We start from the raw sequence: 17,967 nt of genomic DNA, 5'->3' as shown, positions 1-17,967 counted from the left end.
TGACGCAAGACGAGCAGGACAAATTTTGCTTTCGTTTTTATCAATATTCACCTTTTAGTAGCACGGCGGTGACCTTAATGTGTTTTTCGAAGAAAAGAGACAAATATGAGCAGGAGGGCATTACTATGAAAGGAATGAATTTATCAATTTACAGGTTCCTTTTTTTTGCAGGGGGAACCCGTGTGTGTGTGTGTGTGTGTGTGTGTTTACAAACAGTGATGATATTGACAAAACCTAAATAATTTAATTTTGATAAAGTCAGCCAGAATCTTTTAGCATCTTGCTGAAGAGCATGGATTTGAAGATCCAGTTCATCCAACACTGTTGCTATGAACACTGTTGCTTGTTGTTCATTTTGCAACATTCGTAAAATGCCAAATGTCCATTGTAATTTCAATGTCATACAAATAAACAACACAAAAGTCACATTAATATCCCAATCTCCAGACCAGTCTCAGTCGATTAAGTGACATCACTTCCTCCTACGGCGTGTGCCTGCAGACCGGATGCGAGCAGCCTGACGAATGTTCATGTATCTTTCTTCCACATCTTGATGGAGAGAGAGGCAGAGAGTCTGATGATGAAGAATGGATGAAGGGGAGGTGGGTGAGGAGGTGCTAGAGCTCTCCAAGGGTCCCGTCGCTGCAGCTACTCTGCTCCTGTCCATCTCTACTATCCCAGAGTCTGAAGACCTTTGTTTTTCTTTTCTGTCCTTCAGTTTGTCTAGACTGTTGCTCAGGGAGACGTTCTCCTGCTGCAGAACCCTGATCCTCACTGAGTTTGCCTTCAGCTGCTGCTCCATATCACACACTACATCACCTGTAGCTGTGACACACACAGAGAAACGGTTGTAAGTGGCAGGTAGGTGTGGAAATCACACAAAATTTAACAACAGGTGTTTTTAATGCAGACTTTCGAATGAGGTTTTATTATTTTTAAGAGAGGAAACATAAATGTGATCTAATAATTGGCCTTAATTATGTATCAAATAACAATATTAAAGTGTGGTAACATATTTCATTCATTCGACCCCCCCCCCCCCCCCCTGAAAGCCTCAAAAGCAACATTTGAAGGGGGACAGAAAAAGACAGAAAAAGACGCGACTGAAATGTGTTTAAAGGCTATTAATATATATTTTTTTTAAAACTAATTTGTAAGTCGCTGTGCATAAAAGCGTCTGCTAAATGATTAAATGTAAATGTAAATATAAATGTATCTACCAATACTTGCTCTCACTGTAAATAGCACCTACATTTTTACACTGAGTATAAATATCCACTGCCTTCTGAATAAATTCTGGTCTGGAATAAGAAATTGCTTCCATACTTAAAGTCACCATAAAATAAAAATAGACAATTCTTGTTTTTTATGGAATATTGCAGTATTGCAATATTGTATTTATTATAAATGATTGGCGTACATCATTTTTTTTTTATTCATGTGCCCATGTAATCTTTAATCAAAATAACTTCCCTTCCACCTGCAGTGTCATCTCTTCTCTTCTCTGATGATGTGTTTACCGGCGCGAGGGCGGGATTTTTTCTTGTTCGAGAAGCAGTTTCACTCGGATATACGTCACAATAGGGAAGAAAAGACTACTGCAACTTGTGTTTCATGTCAACTTTAAGAGGCAGGAGTGGGCAGAGTTCACTCACTCTGTGGTGCTGCTTGTGGATTAAGCTCAGGAAAGGCCACCAGTATCCGCTCTCTCTGAGCAGCTTCTTCCAGCTTGTCTTTCAGACTAGACATACTCTCCTCCAGTTCTGTGATTTGTGTCTGCTGCCTTTGCTTCTCAATACACAGTGAACTACACCGGGACTGCAGAGAAAAAAACTGGTGTGACCTAATGTAATCAGGTTGATTTAGTCTTTCCAAATATTTTTGACTAGATGTTTACCTGCTGCTGTGTGAGTTGCTCCTGAAGTGTGTCTCTTTCTTGTACGATCTCTGCGAGTTTGTTGGCAAGATCAGCTTTTTCATCCTCACATTCTTCCAGACTGTTATGTAGATCCTCAGTCTGCTGAACCAGCACATCCAGATGCTTCCGAAGAGCTGTCTGCCTCACCTGAAGAGCCTGTGCACAGAGAGTGACCATGTTTCATGATCGAATTAGATGAAATCAAGTCCAGCTCAACACTGTTTTCCTCATTGAATATCATGTTATGGAAGGAACATTGTTAAAGTTGTTCTTGTTGATTTTAATATTATGATAGTAATCACACTGACACACCTCATGCTGGCGTTGCACACTGTGGTTTTTGGCGCTTTCTTTGTCTAACAGTGTCTGTGTACTTCTGAGCTCCTTCTCCAGGTTTTTCCTGCTCTCCTCCACCTCTTTTAACATGGTCTCTAGTGAATTATGCAGATGATGAACTTGCTCCTGTAGTGCAGCCCTCTCCCTTTCTATAGAAAAAAAAGCAATCCATTCCTTATATAATCCCAGGGGGGTGTATACCTCAAAAAAGTGGAGAGAAAATTCTACAATAATAAAATATTCTACAAAAGTATTTATCAGGGCTGTCAAGAACATGATATTACAATGATTTAAGGCAATATTTTATAATTAGATGTTTTATAATTTTGGAGATTAATCATGATTATTTTATTCTATTGACAGTCGTAGTTTTAAACAGTGTGAAATTGTTAAAAGACCAAATCTGCCTTTTCTTTGTAAAAATTATATTTATTTGTTATAGGTCATATGTCCTACCTTATGACATACATATTTTCAATAACATTTTGCATTAAGTTCCTCCTTGCTTACCGAGTTGTAAGGCGAGTTGTAATGTTTAAAGCTGCTTTTACATATTTATTTTAACCCTCTGGGGTCCTTCGGACCAAATGGACCCGAAGCATTTAAATAAAAAAATTGTGTAAAATCATTGCTTCATCGGAATGGTCCGAAATTTGGTGGCTTTGTTGGTACTTGGTATATGAACACCCAAAAAAATTGGGGACAGGATTTGAATAGTCTAAGTGGTTGTAAAAAAAAATGTCACACTCAGGGCCTTCGGGTCCAAATGGACCCGCATAGGAAATGAATGGGAAATTTGCAAAAATGTGACAATACAGAGTTTTTTTGTGCGTACAATCTACAAATCAGCCACGATCCAGAAAAAAAGCACACAACAGTGAAGGGGTGAATCTATAAAACATCAAGAGTGCAAAACAGACACATCCACACACACACACACACACACACACACACACACACACACACACACACACAAACACACTTTTATACACATACACACTAATAAATTCAGATTACATATATCTGTTTTGAAATTTTAAAATGCTCAGTGTGTCCACCAGATGGCATCCATCTCATTTCAAAAATTGCTTTCATGAGGCCTAGGCTTGACTCTAAAATGAAATACAGCTTTAATAAAAAAAAAAATTTTTTTTTAATTCTATTATATTCAATAGGAGAAAAAAGAGGTCATAATCATTGCATAAATATTAATTATAAATCATAAAATTATTTCAAAACACCAAAAAATTAAATACATTTTTTTTTATAAAAAACAAGTATCATAAAAAAAAATATGATTTTTTTTTTAATATATTAATCCCGCCCTCTCAGACCATTTGGTCCCGAAGGTCCTGAGTGTGACTGTTAAATGAAGGACCCCTAAATAGTGCAAATCATTTGAATTAAATTAAAAATGTTCTTCTTCAAGTTTATACATCTAACATCACTTTTAATAGTTGGATTTTTTTTCCCAATAATTTAATTATGATATAAATGCCAATTATTTAATGCTGAAAATGCACATTTACCGGCCACTTTATTAGGTACACCTTGCTAGTATTGGGTTGGACCCCGTTTTGCCTGGTTATTTCTTCATGACACAGATTCAACAAAGTGCTGGTGGTTCCTCAGAGATTTTAGTCCATATCAACATGATAACATCATACAGTTGCTGCAGATTTGTCAGCTGCACATCCATGATGTGAATCTCCTGTTCCAGCACATCCCAGTGGTGCTCTATTGGGTTGAGATCTGGTGACTGTGGAGGCTGTTTGAGTTAAGTGAACTCATTGTAATGTTCAAGAAACCAGTTTGAGATGATTTGAGCTTTGTGACATGGTTGCATTATCCTACTGGAAGTAGGCATCAGAAGATGGGAAACTGGTTATAAAGGGATAGACATGGTCAGTAACAATTCTCAGGTTGCCTGTGGCATTTAATTTATGCTCAATAGGTACTAAGAGGTCCAAAGTTTGCCTAGAAAAATATACCAGCAGCCTGAACTGCTGATTCAAGGCAGATACTGTAGATCCATGCTTTCACGTTGTAAATGCTAAATTTGGACCCTACCATGACCCTACTCAAGGTTTGATGTGTTGTGCATTCAGAGATGCTCTTCTGCAGACTTTCTGCAAATAAGTGGTTATTTGGGTTACTGTTGAATTTCTATAAACTCAAACCAGTCTGGCCTCTGACCTATGGCATCAACAAGGCATTTTTACCCACAGTACTGCTGCTCACTGGATATTTTATCTTTATCGGACCGTTCTATGTAAACCCTAGAGATGCTTGTGTGTAAAAATCCCAGTAAATCAGCAGTTTCTGAAATACTCCACCAACAACAGTGCCACGTTCAAAGTCATTTAAATCAGCTTTTTTGCCCATTCTGGTGCTCAGTTAGAACTTAGACTGAACACGTAATATGCAAGTGAATGACGTCACCGTTTTCACACATTCACGTTTTTGTAGTTTTCACGGAGACGATAGTGGTATCACATTCAAAGACTTTGAAACCCATTTTCAAGTTAACTTTTCCAGGCCCCCAAAACGCTGCTGTTGTGTAAATGAACGGCCAAAATGCATAAAAAGTTTTCCGTTTTTAGTTGAAAATGTTGTCGTGTAAATGGCCCCTGAATGCTTTGAATTGCTGCCATGTGATTGCTAATTAGATATTTGCATTGTACCTAATAAAGTGACCGGTGAGTGTATATAAAGTATATAAAAATAAATATTAAATAGTTGTCATTGCATTTTAAGAAGGAGGTCCATAATATCAAAAACTTTAACCTGTATTATTCCATATATTTACTAACAGTTATGAGAAACATGAATCATTGTATTGATCATTTTGTACAGCTCAAAAATAAAGGGAAAAAAAAGAAAAGAAAAGATTTTTAAGGATTTTATTAGTTTAATTTTTGTGGACAGTAGTGGTAGTAGAAACAGCTGGCCAGTAGTTTTATAATGATGTCCTGCTTACCAAGACTTTGTTTTACTTCTGTCTGCAAATTCAGTTCTGCTGTGAGTTCAGAATTTTTGTCCTCTGATAACGTCACAGCTGTGAAAGAAAATGATTGTTAACATGAACTGCATTAAACTTAACAAGCTATATTAAATATAATAAGTTTCAGATATGAGTTAAGGGTCTTAAAAAACCTCTGACCTCTCTTTAACTCCTCCTGCTTCTCCTTCAGCCTCCTTACTGCTTCCTCTCCCTTGACCTTCACCTCCTGCATTCTTCGCTCACACTCCTCCTCCATCTTCCTCCTCTCCTCCTTCTCTCTTCTGACTGTCTCTGCTAGCTGTTTTCTCAGCTTCTCTCGCTCCATCTCTGTCTCCTTCAGCTTCTTTTTCAGTGGCTCAACAGTTTCTCTCACCTCCATTTGAAAAATAGTTATAAAAATCAAATTAGGAAATACACTACCGGTCAAAAGTTTGGAATAATTCTAATTGTTCACTTGAAATAATAATAATTGAGCACCAAATCAGCATATTAGAATGATTTTTGAAGGATCATGTGACACTGAAGACTGGAGTAATGATGCTGAAAGTTCAGCTTTACCATCACAGGAATAAATTACATTTTAATATATATATATATATATATATATATATATATTTATTTATTTATTATAATTTAACAGCTCTTTTAAAATATAATAATATTTAAAAATATTACTGTGTTTGGTCAAATAAATACAGTCTAGGTGAGCATAAAACTAAGACTTCTTTCAAAAAAATAAAAAACTATTGTAATATTCCAAACCTTTGATTGTAGTGTATTTAGGATTAAATGACAAAAAGTGTGAATAGCCACAACAAACCCAACAAAACCACTCCGACCCTCACCTCCAGAACATGCTTCCCAACACGGCTCATATCCTTACGCTGCTCACATGCCCATTGGGAAATGTCACATGCAGACAAGCGGCCCAGCTGCTGTGTTTCCTCCACAGCTTCCAGGAAGCCCTGCATGGAGCAAGGCAAACCCAGAGACCGGCACAGAGACACTAGATCATCACTGCTCTCCTTCATCACCGCCTGAACACAAGCACAGGCCTCACAGGGCAGCAGGGCCGACTCTACCGTCTGACAGCTCACAGTGTGAGCGGACCGAGACACACAGGAGCCTGCGGCGGACGCTCTTCTGTGGTGGGAAGAGGAATCTGGGGTACTTGAGGTGGTTTTATGGGTACTTGCAATGGAGGTGCTCTGTGTTTTGTGCGTATTAATAGTAGGTGTGTTTGCTGCTGTTCTGGTGGGGAATGAACTCCGTTGAGATGGAGGTTGCTGTTCACTGGTGCTCTGAAAGAAGAGGCCTTTAGTAAATATTCTAGGTTGCAAATTAACTGATTGTTTTCAGTGAAATAAAATTGATCACACGGTTTAATGATTTAGTTTATAAGCAAGGATCATTGTTGATAGGTCAATGTTGTCTTTATCAAGAGGTTTCTTACCTGTTGTGTTTGTGGATTGCTGAGCTGAAGTAGGTTGTTCCAGAAGCGTTTGACCACAGGACCGATGGAAACAGAGGATTCATTTTGACCAGATGATAAAGCTCTCGGATTCTCAAGCAACAGCTCTGTATGAACGTTGAAACTCTGAAGAAGAAGCATTAATCTGGGACAAACAAACAAATGCACATAATGATTTTGATTAAAAAAAAAAAACTTTCCCAAAAAGATATTAGGCACCAAATCAGCATATGAGAATTCAATTCAATTCAAATGTATTTGTATAGCGCTTTTCACAATACATATTGTTTCAAAGCAGCTTTACAGAAAGTGCATGGATCAGAAAGAATGAAGGATCATAAGACACTGAAGGAGTAATGGCTGCCATCAATAAATAATGTAATTCTATGCTAAATATATTAACAGAAAACAATTATTTTAAAATGTAATAATATTTCAGTGTTACTGTTTTACTGTATTTTGATCAAGTAAATGTAGCTAAATTAAGCATAAGAAACTTTTAAAAAATCTTTAACTAAGTATTATATAGTATTTTATAATATTGATTGATTAAAGTTATAATGCAAATATTAATGTGTTATATATATATATATATATATATATATATATATATATATATATATATATATATATATATATATAAAGTTTTTATTTTTTTTAACTACAAAATTCACAATAAGTTGACTAACTTACCTGTCCATCAGCAACTCTAGCAGGACTATGTGGGAGTGCTGACTGAATTCCTCATCACCATCCACATAATCATATTCTTCTAAAAGACTGACCAAATCCAGATTACATGACAGTTTATCGGGAAACTTCCATGAAGGGAAACGGACGGGTCCAGTCTTAGAAAAAACATCCAGCACCGCTCCCTGTAAATCAATAAGATCTCTCCGAAGACTGTCGATACAGTCCTGACGGCCTAACAGATGAGTCATTGTTTAACAGACAAAAATATGCGTTTCTTCTTTAATCGTTTTAGTTTTGTAGCAAGAACATGTGCACTAACGTTAGCTCTAAACACAAACCAGGTTTCCATGGTCGCATGTAGGCGGAATCATTCCACTTGAACTACATTTACCACAACCCCCCTTGGCCTTGCTAGTACCGGAAGTAGTCGTTCATTTGTCGTCTTCTGTTGTGTGGCGTTTGGCGCAACCAGAGGTTAGTGAAGTTGAATGAAAGTGTATATAGAAATTATATAACTTAAGTAATTTTAAGGGCTGTACGTTCACCTTTTCAATCAAATCACTCTTAGACTGAGTGATTTTTTTCAGCGTTCTTGATTAGGCCTGAGAAGAGCCTGTAGTGTCGCAGTCATGCCGCCTGGGCCTGTGCAGATCATGCAGCCGGAGCTAAATAACAAGGTATGGACATAGGATTGATTATTTTAGAGACAGCACAGAGTAGATTCATCTGCGTTATATTCACTTACTAACATATTTATCTTCATAAACATACAAACATGCTAATGGGCCATAGTATTGCATGTTTTATGCATTAACTTATGTCTCCGTCCGAAATAGCATACTCCCTTGAGTAGGTACTTATTTGGAATAAATTATTCACGACCGCTAAAAAATTACAGTATGATATTTATATAATGAATATAAATGAATGAATGTAATTTGGACGTACTACATCCGCCATACTGTCACTATCACGGAAAAACAGTATGTGATCAAATAAGTATGTCCGAATTCACAGTGATCAAAAAAGAAAAGGCAAAAAGTATCCGGTTGACCAAAGACTTGCGGTGAGATTCTGAAGTGTGCCATTTACAAATCCTCTCCTGTGGCCTCATGGGATAGTAAACTGTCCATCCAATGCACACTTCAGAAGCACTCCAGAAGTAGGTCATCCGGGTACTTTTGCCTACTCTCTTATGAGCACTGTGAATTCAGCCTTTTTTTTCGGTCACATACTCTTTTCACCCACTATATAGTAGGGAAGTATGCGATTTCCGATGCAGTGAAAGCTTAAGTTGGCAAGGGGAATGAATCGACTTCCCTTACCACTGCTTGAGTCAAGTCAGAATTTTCAAAATAATATATTTTTCTTTTGTATAGTTTGGCTATATTCCATTAAGTAATTACAATTACGTAATTCCTCATAAGTTCAAAGCAACAATTTTTTTCAATGTTTACATATAGTGTTGCGTAACTAAATGGACTCTTTTGGGGCAGATTAAGCTAATAGCATATGCAGGTAGTCAAAAATAATTGGCTTGTGGGGCAGTCTTTGCATTAAGTGTTAATGAAGGCTCGGATCAGTTAAGTTGTGTAATGTTTTAATAACAGCCCGAGGAGCAGAAAGAAGAGACTCCAGCCACAAAGCCCATTGTTGGAATCATCTATCCGCCTCCTGAAGTCCGAAACATTGTTGACAAGACTGCCAGCTTCGTGGCCAGGTTTGAAATCATATCATTACAAGTCATATGATGATATATCGAGTTTCAATATTGTACATTTAATTAACCACTTTTTATTTTTTGAAGGAATGGACCCGAGTTCGAGGCCAGGATTCGACAGAATGAGATCAACAACCCTAAATTCAACTTCCTCAACCCCAACGACCCTTACCATGCTTACTACCGCCACAAGGTCAACGAGTTCAAGGAGGGCAAAGCTCAGGAGCCGTCTGCAGCGGTGCCTAAAGTCATGCAACAGCAAGCATCACAGCAGCTTCCTCAGAAGGTCAGGATCCTGTCATTGACTTTACACAACACCTACTAGTAATTGAAGTAAAACCAGTCAAGTCATAATCTAAGCAGTCGGATTTGAAAGTCTTTAATAGCTAGATATTTTATGAAGAGCTTATGCGTTTGTGGTCATTTAGGTTCAAGCGCAGGTGATCCATGAGACGGTGGTGCCCAAGGAGCCTCCACCTGAGTTTGAGTTCATTGCCGACCCTCCCTCCATCTCAGCCTTTGACCTGGATGTGGTGAAGCTGACTGCACAGTTTGTCGCCCGAAATGGCCGTCAGTTTCTCACGCAGCTGATGCAGAAGGAGCAGAGGAACTATCAGTTTGACTTCCTGCGACCACAGCACAGCTTGTTCAACTACTTTACAAAACTGGTGGAACAATACACAAAGGTATGGCAGCAATATTTAGGATGAGTCCGATTGACTTGGCTAATGAAAGCAGTTTTATGGGAATCATGAAGATATTCAAGTGTGATATTAATAATTGATTGGCTTCTTGCAGGTTTTAATTCCTCCGAAAGGTCTTTTGCTGAAACTGAAGAAGGAAGCAGAGAATTCTCGTGAAGTCTTGGACCAGGTAATTATGACAGCCATTCCAGATCACACGGTTCCGGTGCAGTTCCCGGCTGGTCCATTCTCAAACCGTGCATTTCCACTGCAGAAAATGTGCTTTGGTTCAACTCCGGCCCTAAAAACTGGAGCAGGGAGCGGGGGGTGGAGAAAGGATGTGACTGTCTATAGGGGCTTTCACATCGGGTAGTTATAGGAACTAGCCACCAGGGTGATTCCCCAAGAACTAATGGTTCCCTTAGGAACATTTTCCTGTTTGCATTCAAACCGCCAGTATGAATTTTGGATTTTAGGAATTTAAACCGCGCTTGTAGTTGTGACTTTTATTTTGACCGCACACAGACCTTTATTTTGACGGCACATAGTGCTTGCATTCTCCATGTTCATTCATTTACGATCTGTCTAATACGTTATTAGACAGAACTGTTATACATAGAAAGTAGACAGTATATGAAAAGGTATTAGCGTATGCCGTGTGGTTGATGTCCGGTGTTGCTTGCTGAGCAGAAATGCATAATCATGTTTGGCTTGGTCCACTCAAAGTTGGGTTGGATTTTCTCCTTGGCGTAAAGCTTAAGAGGTCCATCTATCACTGTTTTCCATGTTTGTAGAGTTAGTTTCTAGAGTAAATGTATGGGCTATAATTTGTGTTTACACAGCTGTTTTTAAAATGGCAGGTGCTGGTGTTTCACGTGTGTTCGGCCAGTCAGCGTACAATAACTTCACCAGTAGTTCCTATAGTGCTGGTTTAGACCCTACTCTGAAGTAGGAGCTAAATTAGTTCCTTCAAAAGGAGTTCCTAGAACTAAAATCGTTCCTAATATCTTATGTATCAAAAAAGTTGGATCAATCTGAGCTTTGAAACTCGTAAGATCTCAAAAGGAAAGGACATATCAGATTGACCTATAATATATCGTTCCCCAATATTTTAGGTCAGATATCGTGTGGAGTGGGCAAAATTCCAGGAACGAGAGAGGAAGAAGGAAGAGGAGGAGCGAGAGAAGGAGAGGGTGGCTTATGCTCAGATTGACTGGCATGACTTTGTGGTCGTGGAGACTGTGGACTTCCAACCAAATGAGCAAGGTGAGCATGTTTAGTTGACAACAATTAGCATGATTTTAGATATTTGAGTGTTTTTATTTGTGCAAACATACTATTGCATCAGAAGAATGCTCTTGGTTTTGGTAATGGCAAGCAATTTCTTCAATCTCAGATGTGGTTCAATTAGCCAATTTCAGACACAATCTCGCCTTTATTCTAAGATAATAGAGACATTGCTATCCACATTATTCCTACACCCCGAGACGCTTTGCGCGAATTATGGGTGTAACTTCCGTTAAGCTTTAAACAATCAGTGAAAGACTAGCTCTATGGACGCAATAATATATATATTTTTAAACTATGTACAATGACATAACATTATTCTACTCACCCTTCAACCATTGAACATTAAAAGGACATTTAATGTAAAATCATCAACAAGGTACTTTCAACAGACCATGAACAACCCCAAAAGCGTGAATCTTTCCACAGCAAAATTGGACTTAAATTATCATTGTTATTATTATTATTAACCCTTTCCTCGCCAGTTGTCAGCCACCGTCAGCGTTTTTGGTCGTTTTCTCAAAGTTTTCATGGCCCCCATAATATTTTGTTGTATGAATATCTGAACATGCAATATATCAAAAGAAAGAACATAGCCTCTGCCTCTAAAGAAATGTTTTATTCTAGCCTCGTGGATTCTTTATCAACACTTGAATGTGGTTATGTTTCATTAATAAATAAAATATCGTGTTTTTGTCAAAGACTACATCCAGATCGGATTCAGAATGATCAAAACATTGATCAAAACACCCCCCCCCCCCCCCCCCCCCCACACACACACACACACAGTCCTTAATGTCGTCCTGGGTCAGCATTTCATTCAGTAACATTAGGCCGTTTCGATATATATGCTGTTTAATAGTTGATGATCACATTATTTTTCATATGCATCTGCTTACAAATTTGATCGTTCGTTTGTGCTTCGTCTTTGCCTGTGTTTTGATCCGGAGATACTGTACTTGTTCAGGAGATGCACAATAGCGCCCTCTATCTTATAACTGTGATAACACGGAAATCCGTAAAAACACAATGGCTTGGGAGCTTTTTCTCATAAATGATGAGAACTCGTCAATGGCAGAGAAAGAGTTAATAGTTTAAATTGACATTTTTGTTGTTTATTTACAAAATGTATATAGATATTTATTAATATTATATCAATATAAGTTTACTATACCATAAAAAATACTATACAATTTTTAATAAAATATTGATTCATATTAAATTGATTGTTCATAATATTTGTTATTAATGATTTGTTATTAAACATTTTTATGTTCTTTTTTTTATCATCCTCATCAATATTATTAATACTTTTTTACAGGTAATTTCCCTCCTCCCACTACTCCTGAGGAGCTGGGCGCTCGTATCCTGATTCAGGAGCGCTATGAGAAATTTGGAGAGAGTGAGGAGGTGGAGATGGAGGTAGAGAGTGAAGATGAAGAGGATGAGAGAGGGGGCAGGGAGGACAGACACACAGCTCAGCTGGACCAGGACACACAGCTGCAGGACATGGACGAGGTGAGAGACAACCAGGGTTATGTTCACATAATGCCATAGATGATGAGTTTGTAGAAGTAGGTTAACTATTACTCTGACTAACTAGCATCTGTTATTCCTCTCAATAGGGCTCTGATGAAGAGGATGATGGCATGAAAGCTCCTCTACCCCCTGATAACCCCATGCCACCACCTCTGCCCCCCACCCCAGACCAGGTTATCATTCGCAAAGACTACGACCCCAAGGGTAAGCGCATTTATAAAACACACTTTATCGTTCTAAAATGGCACGCATTTCTTTGCATCCACTCACTTTCCATCTCATCTTCTCTTCAGCCTCTAAGTCTCTGCTTCCCATGGGCTCCTCTGACGAGTACCTCATCTCCCCCATCACGGGTGAGAAGATCCCAGCTAGTAAGATGCAGGAGCACATGCGCATCGGCCTGCTGGATCCCCGCTGGCTGGAGGAGCGTGACCGCAACATCCGAGAGCGTCGGATCGAGGAGGAGGTGTACGCTCCCGGCCTGGACATCGAGAGCAGCCTGAAGCAGCTGGCCGAGAGACGTACCGATATCTTCGGTGTGGAAGAAACGGCCATCGGTAAGAAGATCGGAGAGGAGGAGATACAGAAGCCTGAGGAGAAGGTAAGAAAGACAAAGAAAAAATTGACTTTTGTCGACTTGCTTGCTATATGAATGTAAAAAAAAAATGTGGACATGATTAAGGCCCTGGTACACTTCATTTTCCGTATTCCGCACAGTCATGTCCGTACAGATTTTAATATGTAAAATTGCTTTTCTATACTCTCCAAGACGTCAGAGGGCAGCACTGAGTCGTGTTACATTTACTGGACATTCACTGGGAAGGATAGAAGAATAAAAGTAGAAGAGAAAAACTAAAAGACTATGGAAATTTATATGCTTCTTTTTTTTGTATAGCTCTCTCTGCACTCTTTTACTGCACAATACAACGGACTGTTTCCACCTAGTGGATTCTTCTTTCTCAACATTCACCTTCCGCATGCGCTGTTGTATGTGCTGTGCACCAAAAATTGGTGAAAGGACTAAATATTAGGTGTGCGAGAAAAAAATCGATTCGTATATGAATGCCAATTCTATCTTCTGCTGATTTCCATCGATTCTACATTTCAAAAATCGATTTTCTAAAGTGTTACACTTCTTTAACTCGCAGTGCTACTTAGTGAAATTTGAAATTTGAAATTTATTGACTTTAATTGCAATAAGCCACGAACAAGGACCCAAATCGGTGCTCGGACAGACGGACTTACAGCCGAAGTGCGCGCACAGCTGCCGCCTCCACATGCATGTGATCTCAAATTCCGTTCTTTTTCACAGCTACACACAACTTTCAAAATGCACATCGTGTGGACTGTGGAGTACTGTCTACCCCAGTCAAATAAGAAAAGTAACACAAAACAGTAAACTACAAACAAGTTGCACATATCAAATCGAAATTTGATTCAAAATCGAATCGTGACCTCAAGAATCGATTCTAATCAAAACGTGAGGTACCAAAAGATTCCCACCCCTACTAAATAGTCTTTAAAAATATTCACACTTGTAATAAATATTACACAAATATGTATTTTGTACAGAAATAAATTGTGTAATTTAGAGGTGAATATTGTCTAGTACCAAGAAATCTCCTCAAAATACAAAATGTAAAAAAAAAAAAATATTACTGAAAAAGTACTTTCTTTTCACTAAAAAGTCATTATTATTGTCTTCTCTCCGTTTTGACTGCCGAGATTCATAAGTGTGACCCCAAAGTGAGGAATACCAGAAGGTAGTAGTGTTCATCTAACACCACTTCCACTTTTTCCGCAGGTCACATGGGACGGTCACTCAGGCAGTATGGCTCGTACCCAGCAGGCGGCTCAGGCTAACATCACCCTGCAGGAGCAGATCGAAGCCATCCACAAAGCTAAAGGTCTGGTGCAGGAGGACGACACCAAGGAGAAGATCGGCCCTAGCAAGCCCAATGAGATGCCTCAGCCGCCCATGCCATCATCAGCCTCCAGCATGCCCAAACCTACCCCACCAATCAACACCATGTCGAGACCTACTGTGAGTCTCAATCTGTTTCTGCATTCAAGAGTTTCGCAAGATCACTGATTGTCGAACACAAAAATATAAGTGCTAATACTAACCAAAGGCTCTTGTGTATATTTCAGATGGTGCCCCCAGTGCGGACCACCTTGCTTCCTGCAGTGCCTGTCATACCCAGACCTCCGGTGTCCCCTGTGGTGCGTCTGGGCCCTGGACAAGTTCTGGCTCCCATGCCACCCATGCTTCATGCCCCACGCATCAATGTGGTGCCCATGCCACCCTCTGGACCCCATATTATGGCACCCAGACCTCCACCTATGGTGGTCCCTGCTGGTCAGTCTTTGGAATTACTGAAATGTTATGTAGCTTCTTGGTACATTGTTCTAAAATGTAATTTTAAGACAAGATATCCACATCAATAATAATACTTTTATTAAGCGTTTTTACGTATTATGTTTTAATGTAATATGTAAATAATTTTAATAATTAAATTATAGAAATAATAACAACAACAACTTGGAAAATAATAATTTATTAATGATTAAATTATATTAAAAGTACACTATGTAACTTTTGCGCTCTAAATGCATGCATTTTGGGGAACAACATTGTTTTGGTTGTGCTTTGGCTCTGTGTGACTGTACGTGTGGATGAATAATGTTATCCTTTACCGCTCATAAAACATTCACTACTAGGCTTAAAAGATATAACCAGTTTAGATAGAAAGGATCTCAAGCTGTGACTAGCTGAAGACGCTACTGTAGTTTTACCCATTAATAGACACGGTATTCCTTTAAAAAAAATAAACACCAGCACAACGCTACAACAAACATAATGAAATGGCCCTTCACAATAGATAATTCTTTACAATGAACTGCTAGAGCTACAGATGGCAATTTATCTGTTTAAAAAAACTACCTTATTCGCCTGTTGAGTAATAAAAACAGCATCTCCGTGTCACTTTTACAACATTTCAAATCCATGTTTTTGCCATCTTAGAAAAGCCAAATGTTGCCTTCTCATTTTGTCAGCAGACTCTCCTCTGTACAGCTTCTTTTTTTTTTTTTTACTGGTGATTCCCTGGAGGTTGGAGATTTAGCTGCTCCATGTCAAGCTTTCTCACTCGTTGTGACAACGAACCTCTGCCACTCCTGCACCATACACTTCAAAACAGCCCAAGCAACTTTTCTCCATTTACGGATATGATGAGACACGCACAGGCTACTGTACGCAATTTCCCGCGATTACCATCCTGTCAGGTCTAAAATATAAACCCTGATAATAGGCTTTAGTTACCTAATGGCGCTTTTCCACTAGACAGTACCAGCTCGACTTTGTTTGGTTTTCCACTGTGTAAAAGTTGTACCTGTACCTGCTTTCGGGTACTTTTATTCGTATCACCTCCGGCAAGGTTCTAAGCGGGCTGAGGCGAGCTGAGGCGATACTAAAATGTGACGTGAAACACTGCAGACTGCTGATTGGTCAGAGAGAATCGTCTCTATTTACATCATTGCACGCGCCACACAGAGCTATTTTTTTTTTAGCAGTGTTTCGTTTTGCTGCCCTCAGCCTCTCCTGAAACAACGTTTTGTCTACTTGCTGTGAAAAATAGCCACATCCCGAGGTTTAAAAACAGCATACACTCGATTTCCTCCATTGTCCTGTGTGTGTGTGGGTAGCGGGCGTGTCGCGTAGTTCCTGTGGGGTCGCTATGAAGACCAGGTACTATTGGGGAGGTACTATCTGTAATGGAAAACGGAGTGAAAAGCGAGCCGAGTCGAGTTGACTTCAGCTGAGACTGGTAATCGAAAAGCGCCAATAGTGAATCAGGGTACCTATTTTGGCAGGATTGGAAACTCATTTTGGAGGAAGAATTAATGTATTGACTTGTTTTTTAAATAAATTTTGGACAATAAAAGTTACATAGTGTACCTTGAAGTATATTAATAATAATTTAGTTTTAGTGAATAAACTGTTTTTGTTTTTCAGGGTTTGTGCCTGCTCCCCCTGTGCCTCAGCCTCCCAGCTCTGTTTCCGCCCCCATGCCTCCTGCTCATCCTCCACCTCCTCACGAGGACGAGCCTTCCAGCAAGAAGATGAAGACCGAGGACAACCTGATTCCAGAAGAGGAGTTCCTGCGCAGGACCAAGGTACAACACTGCTGCTACATACTCTGAGTGCACTTAGTAGGAACAAATAATATTTTATAACTATTACATCAGTCATTTGTTAATCTCTTTAATGTGATCTTTTGCTCTCTTTTAGGGGCCTGTTGCAGTCAAGGTCCAAGTGCCCAACATGCAGGACAAGACCGAATGGAAGCTGAGTGGCCAAGTGCTGAACTTCAACCTGCCTCTCACAGACCAGGTAAAGACTATTACTATCCGGGATCTATATGTACCAACTACATTTGTACACATTTTTAACTACTGACCTATATAATTCTATACATTTTATGTAAAACATAAAAATCTAAGCTAATTTGTTGCCATTATGTGCCTCAGGTGTCTGTCATCAAGGTTAAGATCCATGAAGCCACTGGTATGCCGGCTGGAAAGCAGAAGCTGCAGTATGAGGTAAAATATTTTGGTTTAATTTGAATCTTAAAATGTATTTAATATATAAATGGTGTATACTAATATAAAATATAAAATTATTTACTTTGAAAACAGATCTCATTATTGTGTTTGATTCTCCAGGGTATTTTCATCAAAGATTCCAACTCTCTGGCCTATTACAACATGAACAATGGCTCCGTCATCCATCTGGCCCTTAAGGAGAGAGGAGGAAGGAAGAAGTAGATTGCTCGTTTTCTTTGCTGTTCGAATCTTCCACATTATTGTGCTTATAATCCTGCTACATTTGTACACTTCACAGAACTTGTGCTGCGCTCTGTAGAAAAACTGTAATGCAAAGTAATCAGTGTCTTGTGATGTTGTACCAATATGTGTAACATTCAAAGCATGAATGATTAAATAACAGCACATTTAATATTGGCATTAGTCTCCTAGCAAACCGCTTGTTGACTGTTTTTAGTTGCACTTCTTTTTATTGAAGTGATTGTGTGAAATAAATATTTGCAAATTTAAAGTTCAGCTTTGAAACATCACATTTTGTGGGATACATGTTAAACGCATAAAAATGTACCTTAGGAAAATGTACCTAATAAATTTCAATAAGTAATGTTATTAGTCATACTGTCTTTTTTTCCTCACAAATGCTGGCAATTACTTATTTTTTAAATTTTTGTATTTTTGGTGGGTATTAATTAAATAATGGTCTTAAGTAAT

General features: G+C 38.8%; 2 protein-coding genes across 5 annotated transcripts; one reads left to right on the top strand and one right to left on the bottom strand.

Moving 5' to 3' along the window:
- Positions 1-116: 116 nt before the first annotated feature.
- Positions 117-8,579, bottom strand: ccdc157 (coiled-coil domain containing 157). 2 transcript variants are annotated; one of them, XM_077223101.1, is made up of 9 exons: positions 7,423-8,579; positions 6,712-6,874; positions 6,104-6,559; positions 5,418-5,631; positions 5,235-5,312; positions 2,231-2,403; positions 1,898-2,074; positions 1,656-1,818; positions 117-825 (listed from the first exon to the last, which is right to left on the bottom strand). In XM_077223101.1, the coding sequence occupies exons 1-9, from the start codon at positions 7,668-7,670 to the stop codon at positions 473-475; spliced, it is 2,025 nt and encodes a 674-aa protein (XP_077079216.1). In that variant the 5' UTR covers positions 7,671-8,579; the 3' UTR covers positions 117-472. The 2 variants fall into 2 exon arrangements, with proteins under 2 accessions (XP_077079216.1, XP_077079217.1); XM_077223102.1 differs by lacking the exons at positions 117-825; positions 1,656-1,818; positions 1,898-2,074; positions 2,231-2,403 and having other exon boundaries at positions 5,105-5,312; positions 7,423-7,785.
- sf3a1 (splicing factor 3a, subunit 1) lies at positions 7,764-17,865 on the top strand. 3 transcript variants are annotated; one of them, XM_077223098.1, is made up of 16 exons: positions 7,764-7,896; positions 7,991-8,099; positions 9,033-9,142; positions 9,230-9,428; positions 9,571-9,828; positions 9,941-10,015; positions 10,941-11,091; positions 12,434-12,630; positions 12,738-12,855; positions 12,945-13,252; positions 14,456-14,695; positions 14,803-15,010; positions 16,667-16,827; positions 16,943-17,044; positions 17,182-17,253; positions 17,377-17,865. In XM_077223098.1, exons 2-16 carry the CDS (start codon positions 8,052-8,054, stop codon positions 17,476-17,478), a joined length of 2,349 nt encoding a protein of 782 aa, XP_077079213.1. In that variant the 5' UTR covers positions 7,764-7,896; positions 7,991-8,051; the 3' UTR covers positions 17,479-17,865. The 3 variants fall into 3 exon arrangements, with proteins under 3 accessions (XP_077079213.1, XP_077079215.1, XP_077079214.1); XM_077223100.1 differs by having other exon boundaries at positions 7,783-7,896; positions 8,010-8,099; XM_077223099.1 differs by having other exon boundaries at positions 7,824-8,099.
- Positions 17,866-17,967: the final 102 nt, after the last annotated feature.

The sequence above is a fragment of the Siphateles boraxobius genome, unplaced genomic scaffold, assembly GCF_051911475.1.
Source record: "Siphateles boraxobius isolate OS27281-9 unplaced genomic scaffold, OSU_SipBor_1 9, whole genome shotgun sequence".
NCBI classification, from domain to species: Eukaryota; Metazoa; Chordata; class Actinopteri; order Cypriniformes; family Leuciscidae; genus Siphateles; species Siphateles boraxobius.
This window is presented reverse-complemented; position numbering and strand designations above follow the sequence as displayed.